At 40.0% G+C, this 13347-nt stretch overlaps 1 protein-coding gene across 11 annotated transcripts in view; it reads right to left on the minus strand.

The window, feature by feature from the left end:
• Positions 1-13347, minus strand: part of DLGAP1 (DLG associated protein 1) — a 414943-nt gene that overhangs the window by 84455 nt on the left and 317141 nt on the right. For all 11 annotated transcript variants that reach the window (XM_032685073.1, XM_032685018.1, XM_032685049.1 and 8 more), the window contains 2 exons: positions 12717-12894; positions 10077-10317 (listed from right to left, as the gene is read on the minus strand). In XM_032685073.1, the coding sequence (XP_032540964.1) occupies positions 10077-10317; positions 12717-12894 (419 nt within the window). The remainder of the gene's footprint in view (positions 1-10076; positions 10318-12716; positions 12895-13347) is intronic.

Here is a 13347-nt window from a genome sequence, read left to right on the forward strand (position 1 = left end):
CGCGACACTGGAACAGATGTTGATGTTGATGTGCCACAGCCTGCAGAGCCTGTGTAGACAAGGAGTGCCTGTTTAAGCATTAACCCCACAAGTAGCCGAGGTGAGGTTAAACACAACTGCCCATTTACACAAAATGACACTGTACACTTACGGGTGGATGTGACGCAGCTTCTTAGCTGTGGACAAAGTCCTAGAGGAAGACTTAAAAAGGGTGAATGTTGATATTGGAAATCTTAACTAATGACTCCTTGTGCCTATGTATCTCCCTTTTTTTTTCTCTTAAAAGAGAATAAGCATTTTGATCAGAGCATGCAGCCTTGCCAACCACACAACCAGAGCTTTCAACACAGACGCTTCCCCTCACCCCACCTCCATCTCTTGGAATACCTTCTTCTCTTGCTTCCCCCTTTTTAAATTAAAAAAAAAAAGAGTCAAATGATAAAATGCCACATGAACATTCAGGGAACTCTGTGAGATAAGACAGTGTAAGACCATGGCACTGGGTGACAACTAGTTCTGTCACCTGAATGTAAATTACCCTTCATGCAAAATGGAAAGCAGCAGATTTTCTCAGGACTTCCTGAGGCAGTCAGACTGGGGCTAGTAATTCTTGGATGAGTTGGGTTTTATTCATAACTTGGTTATTTTGGTCTAGTAAGACCCTGATTTTTTTCTGCCACAGATGTACATAATTTCATTTGACTCTCACCAAAATTCAGAAGAGAGTTAAAAGAAATTGAGAGCAAGAAATTTCAAAACAGAAATAGCCTGCTAGCATTTATTTTGCTATTCTATTACAATGTTCTGACTTCCATCTAAACTTTCCCATGGGGATACAGATCTACATTTTACTTTAGCTAAAGACAGAATTAATTTGAAATATTATCACAGCAAAGAGAACAGTTATCAAGCCACCATCATCTGTACTATGTAGAGACAAAAAGTAAGCATCTTTCTCAACAGAACAAGCAAGAAGTCTGTCACATTAGAGAGTTCTGTGATATTATTTATTGGGTTTTTTTCTCCTCTTATAGCTTAGGTCAAATCCTTGATCAAAGCAACCAGGAATTGTTCTGCTCAGATGGCTTACTGCATTTTAAGTGGAATGCAATTTAGCACTCTCCCATCTGACCAAAGCTAAATTCAGTAAGAGAAAACAATTTCTAAAGACCAACACATCCATTTCTCCCTCGAGAGGCCAGACAAAGGTTGTGGTATTAGAACAGATTACCAGCATCTGCCTACAGTGTGCCTTTGATAAAAGGCACTGTTAGACTGTGATGGCAGCTATACTGTCCCTCTTTGCAAAATAGCATTAGGTGTTTTCCAGATCCCAGTGTTTGGGTTGCATTGTGCTTGTTATTGAGCACTGTAAGAAGCGGTGCAGTGAGATTGGTGTAATAGCAAGAAATAAAAACAGTAAATCACGTCTCTGTGTATACTTCAGAGGCTTTGCAATTTTTTTTTAATGCACAGTTTTCTTTGCTGCCACATTTCCTTTGGGTTTGTCTGAGATATTATTAAAGAAAAAAGGCAGTGTTTGTTTTAAAAAGTGGTTAATAATATACATACCCCATAGTCTACCACAGCTTCAAAGAGCCAATTACTGTTAGACTGTTGCATAAACACATATTTAAGAAGCACGAAATTGTGCAATTATTTACAGGATTCAGTACTTAATACATCATGTTTGAGCTCTGAAATGGGAATTACTGACATGATGAAATATAATGGCTCCAAACAAATTGCTGTAGTACAAGAGGGGCCCTGCAGAGCTGTACTCATTAAACACACTTATTAAAAATTCTTACTTAGTTTTTTGAAAATCCAAAATCATTCAGTCACTTTAAAAAGCTCATCATCACCAAATATCTCATCTGTAACTTCTTGGAAAATCCTGTGGCTCAAGAGAGCTTTGTTAATATTGTATCTGAGGACAAGCAAACTACTTAGGTTTGTCTTAAAGAATTGGTGTGGAACTTACTGCAGCTGAGTGGCAGCACATTGCTGGAGATTGGACAGTAGCACAAATGAAAAAGAACAACCTGAGTTATTTTTACCCACTGGATGTATTAATTAAGCATAGCCCGTTCAGGAAAGAGGTCTAAGTCCTGCTTCCCAAAAGACAACTGTAGTTAAAAGCCTCCACGTTAGTCTATTTTAGGAAAATGGCAGGAATTATTACTGAAAATATGATCACATTATATAAATTGGGGCATGTCTCCAACTTACTGATTCAGCTCATTTCTGTCACTGCATCACAAAAATATTGCATTGGAAATAAGATAGAACAAAGAAAAGATTCCAGTTTTTGTTGTATTTTTCCATGAAGTGAAAATTTTATTATTTGCTCTTGATTTGTTATTGACATTTCAGCTAAGGAACGGTGTATCTCTAATTCTCAGAGTTCTGTTTTTTTAGAGCAATGACCAATGCCTGAGAACAACATTTTGATAAAGGTTATATTGTCCTCTAGCAATTTTCAAGTGGAAAAGGTTTGTGGTTTTATTTTATGTTCTGCTGCACATCCCACCCATAAATTGCAATTTTAAATCTGTTTTCTTAGGATATGATTACAGGTATATTTCAAAGAAGGTTGATTCCTCCCCCTGTCTGTAAGTCAGAAAATGTTGTCCCCAAAAACACAGATACACAAGGCTGCTGAGTCAGACCCGCTGAAGTCACACCAGCCTTGCCCTGTACCTGAGCTTGCTGTTAGGGCACCAGACCTGAGCTAAACTGCGGCTCCTGTCTGAGGTAGACCTGCCAGCCAGCCCAAGCCTGATGGCAAAGGGCAGTCCTTGCTTGCAGCAGTGAGCAGGAGAGATAGTTTGCCATAATTCAGTGGATTGAGGCACAATCACTGAGGTTTCATGCTTGTTTATAGGCTTAGTAAAATGTTAATTCTCAGCTAATGAGACTTGAGGCATGCAGTTCTCAGTCAACAGAGCAACTTTCAAACTACTATTTTGCTTGTAATGCCCTTTTGTACATTTGTTATGGTAAATTAAGTGGCATCTTGTCTCAGCTAGGTGCTGGATATTCAGGTTCTGTAACACTCTTAGGCATGGCTGCAGGCTCCATCAGGGGTACTTACACAAAGAACATGCACACCAGCAGGACCATGGGACCTGGGCTGTCTCACCGCATTAGTACATCAGAGGATCTCCATCTAACTGTGACCCTGAGCACCCCTACAACAATCTCCAAGCAGTGGTGCATTTGATAACACATATGCCTATTCTGAAACCAAAGTGCAGTTCAAATCCAAACACGCTCTGTATTCCTTTAGGTAGAACTATATAAGTCACATCACCTGAAATGATTATTACTTTAGTACGTGCAGTATAAACAAAAGAAATTAATTAATGGCAAAATGTATTTAAGCACATTCCATATAGACATATGCAAAGGGCTTCCATAAAATTTTTCATATCTGTAAATTAATTAATATAAGATTAACAAATAACAAGATACTACATGTTTTGTAACTAATCCCTGTATCCTCTTTATTTGTGCTCCACTAGATAAACAATGCACTTAAAAGTTCTTTTCACAGGACAACAGAGATTTCTGTTAAGTTCTCCTTCTTCTCTAAATTTTTTTTTCCCATTTCACTTGAGACTGAAAACTCACAGGTCTGATGGTCATCCTATTCCCAGTATCAGAACAGGCCCACAGGGTTCTGCAGAGCATCAGACTGAGCAGATGCCAGCAGTGTATCTTTGCACCAAGGATTGCTGACTGCATGCCAGTCAGGCTTGGCCAAAGCACAGCTGGTGGTTTGAGGGAAGTGTAGTGCTGGTGAGACCACATCTCAAGTGTGTGCCCTGTGTGGCACTCCCCAGCATGAGAGAAACAGGGACATTGACAGAGTTGGCGGGGAGTATGATATACCCATTTTCAACCTTGGAAATGTCCACATTGTTGGGACAACTGGAGAATTCAACCAAAAAAGTGCTGTCCGAACAAAATAGCAGAGTCGTCTCGTGTTTCTGGACACGTTCACCAAGTAAGACAACATATTCCTTCAAGACATATAAGATCATGGTTTTGAATGATTAAGATCTTTCTTGTATTCTTACCTCACTAAGAGCCTTAGCCCAAATGTTTAGGAGCTTATAAAGCAAATAAAGAATAAGAATAATAAGCAAAGACTGAATACCAAAGGGTAAAATTGATCTTTCATTTCCTGCATTTGAAACACACTCATAACTTTGGAGAGTCCTGTAAACTCCTGTAAGCTTAACATTTTCAGAGGTGGAAAAAAATAAATAGGCCATGCCCTACAAAACAAAGCCCTTCTCTCACCTTTTTTCTTTATGAAGTACATTGTGCTTTTAGGCTCAGCAAGTTGCCTCGAGCTTTACCTGAAATTGCAAGGACTGAGTACTTTCCTGCTGTGCTGTGAGGGAAGGCAGACTTGTCATAAAGAAACCAAAATCACCAAGCTGTGTGCTGAATTGAGAGGTTGTCTCTCTTCATATCTGGGCAGCATTTCAGATAGGACCAAATGGTTTAAATTTAATATTCATAATCACACAGAGAAAAGAGGTAGAACTAGGGAGTATGATAAAAAAATCATGCAATATTTTCCACTATCTGACCACTCAAATTGTGAACCCTCTCTAACTACCAAGTAGTCTTAAAGTATGGACCTGTATAATATTTATTCCAGTAACCCCTGTCTTTCAGGCCACGAAGTTGCATGTGTCTTCAGGACACATGGACCTTACCCCCAAAAGGTAAAATGTGTTTTACCAAACTTACTACAATTTCTGTTCTCAACTGGCATGAAACTACACCACATGTCAACAAACCTGGTGCAACCTGCCAAATGTTTGGGTAGCATTTCCATGGCTGACTCCTTCTCATGGATTAGTTCTGCTCCCTCTCAGAGTCTCATTACAAGAGCAATGTCCATGAGTTCATTGCATCACAATTTACATCAGTTAGAAATGTTCCAGCAAGAGTTCTATTCTGAGTTTCCCATTCAAAACCTTCACTGGCTTCAAAAACATGGGGGTGGTTTGGTGTGACGTGGAGCCTAACATTCATAAAGCTGACTACTTGGACAGACAAGATGAAACTTGTTCTAGCTACAGTCAAATGCCTCTGAAATTGGCATCGGTATTTTACTCCAAGGTCAGCTCCTTATTAGTAAAGGAAAACATTTTTAAGTGCTTGTTTAAGCAATTTGATAGCAGACCGAAAGGCAGAATGCATTTCAGGATTACTCAAGGAAACAGAGGAAATGAACCATGTAAAGTCTTTGTCAAACAGTTTTTTACACTCTTCAAATCTATTTAAGGTTCAACATCTCCGTGAAGGCCTTGACTTAGTTATATTTCTTGAGACCTTCTGAAGAAATATCTTAATTTTGGTACAGATACAGAAACCAACCCTAGCTTCAACTGGAAATCACATTTGAATTCTTAATCCCTTATTTCCTTTGGAACAGAGCAATTTCTGAAAGGACAGCTCTGAGGAGGCCAGGAGACCTTGAACACATCTGGCATACACTCAGTTACAGCTTCCTTATCCACAGGATTAGATTTTATTCTAGAATTTTGCCTGGAACATGTAAATTTTTAAACTTGTTTGCATTTCTATTTATTTATTTATTTATTTGTTTGTTTGTTTATTTGTTTATTTGTAATTGGCTAGATAGCCCCTCAGAGATTTTCCACAAAATACCTGACTTATCTTGGTCAGATGTTTCCATGAACAGAAGGAAAACAGCTTGCTCAGCTGAAACACCATAATTAGCGTATACTGTGTTAGCTCTCCATCCTTCCCTAACCTTCTGGGTCCGCAGCACAATTTCCTTGGAATTTGTGTTTGTTTTGCTTTTAAGCAGAAGTGTAATATTACTGAGAATCACCAGATGGCATTGCTGCAGATAACTTTGATATTTCTCTTTTCATGACTCTGCAGAGTACTGAGGCAGTACTTATTGCAATCTAGAGTAGAGTTTTTATGATGTGACTACTTGAGCTCTGCTAGAAAGACATCATTTTCAGATTAAACATATCCAGTCTCAATTATATATTTGTATGCAAGTCATAAGGTTTGTTTGCAGCAAAGGATCATGCATGGCTGCACAGGCATGGTTTAGAAACACAGACACAAGAAATGTGGGAGTAAGATGTTCTTTAGACTACTTTAACATTTCATTGTTTCTTTGTTACTGTATTCTTTAAGCTCATTGAAATGATTTACAGACTTTTAATTGTTAAAAGGCTACCTGTTTAGTGACTGAATCTATTGGCCAAAGAGCTTCAGCTACAATAGTTGCATCTGCAAATAACCTGAGATCAAATTGTGTAATAACTCACAGCTCATTAAACTCCTCTGAAGAGATCAAATGACATGGGTTAATTTTTAGTGTCGGCTGTAGTGTATAACATACGTCAGCACTTCAGAGCTGCTGTACCTCCCAGTCTTCACAGCCCCATGCCCAGGGATGGCCCCAGCCAGAATGCAGCTGCCTCCATGGGTACCACTGATGCTGGGTGAATGGACCTTTTCAATTGCTTAGCTTTCAAAGCATGATGAAGCTGTGACATGGCACTTATTTATATTTCCATATAAAGTGTCAAGATCACTTTTTCTCTTCTTCATTTCAAAATGCTTCATTTAAAAACAAGGATAAAGGACAGGTGTAGCTAGGTGGCTATGACTACCTGGTTGTAACCAGGTGAGGGTTGGCCTCTTCTCCCAGGCAACTAGTGACAGGATGAGAGAACATGGTCTTAAGCTGTGCCAGGGAAAGTTGGACATTAAGAGGAATTTCTTCACAGAAAGGGTGATTAGATACTGGAATAGGCTGCCCAGGGAGGTGTTAGAGTCAGCATTGCTGGAGGTGTTCAAGAAAAGACTGAATGTGGTGCTTAGTGCCGTGGTCTAGTTGGCGTGGTGATGTTGGGTCATAGGTACCACTCAATGATCTCAGAGGTCTTTTTCAACCTAATTGATTCTGTGATTCTGTGATAAAACATCAAGATTCCCTTATGAACAAAGCAGTCACCTCCCAGATACATGCAGACTTTGGTAAGGTTATGATTTTCCTCCCCACTCACAGTGTAACATTTCATCCCATTGGTGACAACAAGTTTGTGCCTACACTCCCATTTTTACACTTGAGCTCGGTTTCAGCCATATGCAGTCACCCCTCAGTGTTTCTGCAGCAGTGCTAAGACCAGTGCAGGCTGCAGAGGCCACCAGTCAGGCAGCCACCTGTAGCTGAGCTCTGTGCCCATAGCAAGTGCACGAGCACCAGATTTATAGTTAAATTGAGCACATTCTCAGGAACTGAGCTAGAGATGTATTCCTAATTGCAGAACTGAACCTCCAACACTATGTGGCAAAAGGAAATTAAAACCTGAGGCTGACACCACCATAGCAAAGGCTAACAGGCAGAAGTAAGTGTGATTTTTGTCCATAGTGCTTACTTAATATTTTCATCCAGATGCCCTGGAAAGCTGTGGGTCATTGCTTTAGAGGAATAATTTTGAATTCAGTGAACAGGCAGTTCTCCTGTCTTTTTCATCATTATCAAGTTGACATTTTCCTGGGCTTCCAGCAGTAAAGAGGTTCCCAAATATCAGTGTATGATCACAGCTTTGCGTATCAGTTAATTAAAAGCCATGTCCTTGAGGGAATTGCTAATGTTGATGAAAAGAATCTTTCTTGGTTGAACAGGCAGAGGTGGTTTTGGGGCAGGAGGACAGTTCTCTCATTTGGGGATGTTACATCTGTAGTTTAGATCATAACTGTCCTCATGTCTCCCACAAAAGCATTTGAAAGATCACCTCAGTGGAGATAAGTCTGAGATACTGTTCTCATTTCTTCATGTCTGCCTAGCTGTTGTGCCACTTCCCATTTTATTGAAGCAGATAGTAACAGAAACCATCAATGATACCTTTCATGTTTCTCTTCTGTGAGCCAGCCACAGGCAACAGTGGCAGTCAATACAGATGCTTTCGAATGGAATTAATTCAGTTCTAATCCCCATTAAACAGATAGTGATATGTAAGTCAGGTGGTAAAAAAGACAAGTTGTCATAAATGCTACTGGGGGAAGGGATGGGCCCCTGGGAGCCTAAGAACTAAAAAATGAGAAAGATAACTCAGTAAAATTCCCACAGCAGAAAATAGGTACCTACATCAGTCTTTAAATGCTTCTATGTACGTCCAAAGAGAGTTCTGCAAATAATTCCTCTCTGCATTTTAAGGGCCTCACCACAGAAGCGGTAACCCAAGACAGACCCACTGGATTATGTTTTTCCATGACATAGTTTTGTTCACATAATTTTTAATAAAGCCAGCTACCCAGAGAAGAGACCAGGCCTCTGTTTGTGGCTGTACTACAAAGAAAGGAGCATAAACAAAACAGTTTACAATAAAGATTTTCCTCTTTCAGGTTTTTCAGTGGTTTTAGCTGATATACACATCCAACTTTCTCCATTCATAGACCATCATCCCCAAACACAGGCATCATTTTCCTAAGTGACGGGAACAACCTCTTACATACAGATAATGAAAATATAGTTGTACTCTTCTGTATTAATGATCATAGTTATTTTTATAAAGGAAAAGCATTAACAAAGCCATTGTCAAAGAACAGAAACCCACTCTGGGATCAACTCGAGCTGATCTAATAAAGGTTAATGCACACTGGAAAATCCCTGAAAACTCCCATATTTTAGTTTTTGCCTCAGAATACATTTGACACAAACTAATACCGCACAATGACGTAACAAACACCTTATGCAAATCTTGTCTTTGTGGTGTAGTGTAAACCCTGTGTGCCCACAAGGGATATTTCTATAGCAGAAATGCTGTCACGTGAATACTGTTTCTTAAGGGTTAGTGATTTAGATGAGACCTGCTCTGCAGCATTGTTAAGAACGCTTTGATGTTTGTGATGCACTGCCAATGTTTTGCCAACAGTACTTAAACTTGCTACTTTTAGAAAAATCTTTAATTTAGCTGAACATTTATGGCAAAAGGATTGAAAGTGTTTTTTGATGACATAAACCAATTGACAAGCAGCTTTAAAAAAGAGTGGAGGGAGAGATAAAGAATTTACAAGCAATAAACAACTGCACCTGTCAGATAACACAAAAAGGCAAAAGTTTACAGAAAACAGAAATAAAAAAAGACAGGAAAAGAGACAGTAGGTACAGTGCAACACATAGTCAATATTAGTCAAGAATATGAATACTATATGAAGATTGTGTAAAACAGTGAAATGGACGCACAGAAGTCAAAAGAAAGGCCTTCTCTCATCCTGCCACAGGGAGAAACACACACATGTAATGGCTCCTGCCTCTTCTTTTCCTGAATGAGAGGCATATTTGGATTTTGGTTTGACTTGCTTTTTCTTCCCCTTAAGCACTATTTTGGTGACAAAATCTGGAATTCATCATGGTTATTTCCAAAAGAAAAGCAATATCATACATTAAAAGGAAGGTTGGAAGTCTCATGTTGAGACTGAAACATCTCTCTTGCAAGGCTTGAATAGTCTGAACTGCAGAAATAATATAACAGCAAGATGTGAACATGCATGTTTAACCTGCAGCCTGCTTCTTTCCTTCTTTATTCCTACCTCTTATATGTGGCCTAGAGAACTGTAACAGTTTCTCTAAGCCAGTAAACACCACATCTGATAACTTGTAAGATCACCTCATCTTTGTAAAAAACCTGAGCAGGGACCCTCCTCTGCTGGTAGGAGCCAGCAGAGCTGCTAACCCAGAGACTTCTTGTTCAGCCTTGTCAAATTGTGATTGCTCTTTTGAGGAGGAGAGCAAGAGGAGACATGACCTTGAATTTCCCTTCTATGTGCTTTTAGCTTAGAATAAATTAGCTTGGACATAGCAGGAAACACTACTGCATCATCTCGATCCGTGTGTAGTTTGAGGCTGATTAGCCTGTCCAGCTCCCTGGTGAAACACAGACTCTCTTATGGGCTTGGTGCCTGAGAGAGAAGAGCTCATCGTTGATCTGATGGAGCCGCACAGAAAAGTACTTCCCTTTCTGCCACACCTCTGGATTTCCTTTTATGTTACTCACCAGTACTGCTCTGGATGGTCCTCACTGTGGTGGTTGTACGTGGGGGAGATGAGGACCGCAGTGATATGCACTCATCGTCCTGGGAACAGCCCTTCTCAATGGCTCTGACATAGCTGTGGCTCCTCATGCGGAAGCATCCTGGCATAGGTAGATCCAGTGCTTCCACTGCCTGAGACTCGAGTTCACTGAACACCGACTCGCAGACAGATTCAAACTGACCGTTCACCTCCATCTCACTCACCTGCAGACAAAGACCAGGCATGTTCAGTACATCCTATACATGGGTATTGCATGCTACCTGGTACAAACACAAGCTACAGTGGCACAATGGCCAACATCTGTTAGAAGGTCCCTTTGCACGTGAAGAAAGGTGAATGGCACGTAAGCACATCCTGTAGCACAAAGCAACAATTGTAAGAGGAAAAAACAGTATATGGAAAGGGGAGACAGAGGCATTGGCAGTGATTCAGCTGAGTTAGGACTCTTGACTCCTACTGAAACTGGTGGGAAACTAGGAGCCCTCAAAGCAGAGTCTGTTTTATGTCACCCTTGGGCACACAACAGGTATTGAAAAATAACACTTTCTTTGCGGGACGAGGAAAACCCAAAAAGGTCAGCTTAACCTTAGTACATAATCAGTGCAAGCCACAGTCAATCCCAGTGATAAACCTGAGCAGCTGGGAAAATGGAGGGTAGAAGTAACAACAAACAGCTGGGAAGGGAGATTGACAAGGGAACCAGCCCTGTTGCAGGGGAAAAATGTATAACTACATCTCTGGATGAAAGCAAGAGACACACGGGAATCCTTAGACCCTGTGTGGAACAGACACTAGGTGGTGACAAAGACTTGCACTCGTGTGGGTTAAAGAACACCCAAAAGCATGCAGACTAGCTGCAGGTCTTACAAACTCGGAAACCATTTACCTTGGCTTAATTGGCAATGGATGTTAATGTTTCTAAACTGGGAATCGAGCTCTGAGTTTGGCATTAAAACATCATAATTATGACTATAAGAAATGTGCAGATGGAAACCAGCACTTGAGGATTTCGTTAGTTTTCAAGCATGCAAAAGGCCGAGATAGCCAGAAAAGATAAAACTATGTTAGGGTGGTAGGAATAAAACCATTAGAAATTATTTTCCAGGACTAATGTTACCAAGAAAAATGTTTCGCTGATCTTCGTACACATAATTGAATAATGTCAAAAAGTAGAACACATTTTTTTTTTTCAAAAGGAAACTATTTAAAAGAGTATGGAAGAGTAGTAGGTAGTACATCATAAAGAACAATCTTACTATGGCAGAGAATATTAGATCCTCAAATAAATATCTCTGAATTAATACTTTTTTAAAACAAAAACCCAGCTTCTTCACATTGGCAAATGATTGGCCGACGGCTTTGTGTAAGTGTTAGATGCCCAGCTAAATAAGGAGCCTAACCTAATGTTCATGTAGTTGTCTCTGACACCTGAATTTCAATGCTGTTTTCTCCTAGATACATCCTGACCCTCCTTTTAGAGTGTCGGCCCATACCCCATGCAAAGTGCTTCACTACAAAATACACAGGTGAATACTCTGAAGCTGAAGTGTCTAAATACAGTACACTGCAGAAATTAAAACTACAGCTCCATGTTGAATGGCACACGTATTTGTTACAGCCATAGCTGAAGTCCTGGCATCACGGATGTCATGCACTTTTTTGACATTGCAATGACTTGATATGCCAGTTATATGGGGCCAGTATCTGGCACTACAAATCCTGCCTGCTGCACTTCTGGACTAGTGTAAGAAAGTTCTTTCATCCAAGTGATTTACCCAAATGATCCACTTAAGAAAACACGCCAAAAATCATACCAAGGAGCTACAGGATTTAGCAGATGAACTACTGGCCCACTGCTCTGTGGTCTGCTAGCACTTCTGCACTTCTTTCATATCTGTTCCTTATGAATTCAACTGCACAAGCACGCTGGATGCAAGAATGGGCTATTTTTTGACATTAAAACTCATAAACTGAATGTGTCACAGTGGACTTAATTTTTCTTCTAGTTTAGAGTGAGCACGAAGAAGTCTTACAGGATTTCAGGGCAATAATATGACAGATCTTTGCACTTAATATATATGCTGCAACATTTGTACTATATAGTTGAAAAGTTCAGAGGTGCACAAGGTTAAGAATGCATAAAGTAGCATAAAGAAAGCTCTAAAGTTTCTAATAAAATTCTGATAAAATTGTAAAATACAAATTACTAAGGACTTAATTTTTCTTTAGCATCTCACTCAACGTAGGAACCTTTTTTTTTTTTTAGGCATTCAATAATTTTTGATTGGAGGCACTAAGCACAAGATCCCTAAGAGAACCCTTTTTAAATACACTGTTGGTGAGAAAAATAAAAAGTTAGACTGCTCCTTCAAAGGCATTCCATGCTGTGCCATTCATCTGCTTGCAAAGAGCAGGTTATAGCACTGTCAAGTGTTCCCCTCCCACAAACAGTCCTGTTTCCTTAAAAAATGTTATGAAAATGTGTGGTATGGGATGGCCTGATTCCGCTCGAAGCAAAATTGAGTTTCTCCTGTTGCAAGTGTTCAATCAGTGTCCAGCATGACAGCTGCTCTCCAGGCTGCCACAGGTGCATGTCACCCACCTGACTGATGGTGCTCATGGCTCTCATGTAGCTCTCGTTGCGGGAGCGGAATTTTGGGGATGTCAGCAGCCCTGCAGGGTCCAGGCTGTCCAGACTCCTATTGATGGACACTTCGCTCACTGCCCTCAGGTAACTGTGGCTCCGGATCTGAAGCTTTGGTGAGTGTTCACTGGATATCCTGGGAGTTTTGAATAGGAAAAAAAGAAAAAGAAAGAAAAAAGATATTTCGTTAAATCTAAATGGCCTCGCCAGGAGTGAGAATAACCAGGTGTTTTTCACTGGAACAGCATGATTTGAACAAGTCACTAAACAGTCCTTGTATATTTATAAAATAAGGATAATATCAGTACTTTATTTGGATTGCCCAACCCTTTTATTTAGTGGGAGAAAGAGAGAAGGAAGGAAAGGGTTTTCTTTTCATGTTTTTGTAAACCAAGTCTAAGCAGAATGGCAAAATCACTTCCATTTTGTTTACTGACAGCAGCATGGAAAAATTTTACAGTGTACTGACAGTGACAACAACCAGCTCCAGCAAGCCCCCGCACTATCTGGGACATTTGAAGTAACAACACTGAAATTATTTCAGGTGTTGGATTTAAAAGAGCAAGAGGAGCCTTTGAGATGAGCCCAT

The sequence above is a fragment of the Chiroxiphia lanceolata genome, chromosome 1, assembly GCF_009829145.1.
Source record: "Chiroxiphia lanceolata isolate bChiLan1 chromosome 1, bChiLan1.pri, whole genome shotgun sequence".
Lineage (NCBI taxonomy): Eukaryota > Metazoa > Chordata > Aves > Passeriformes > Pipridae > Chiroxiphia > Chiroxiphia lanceolata.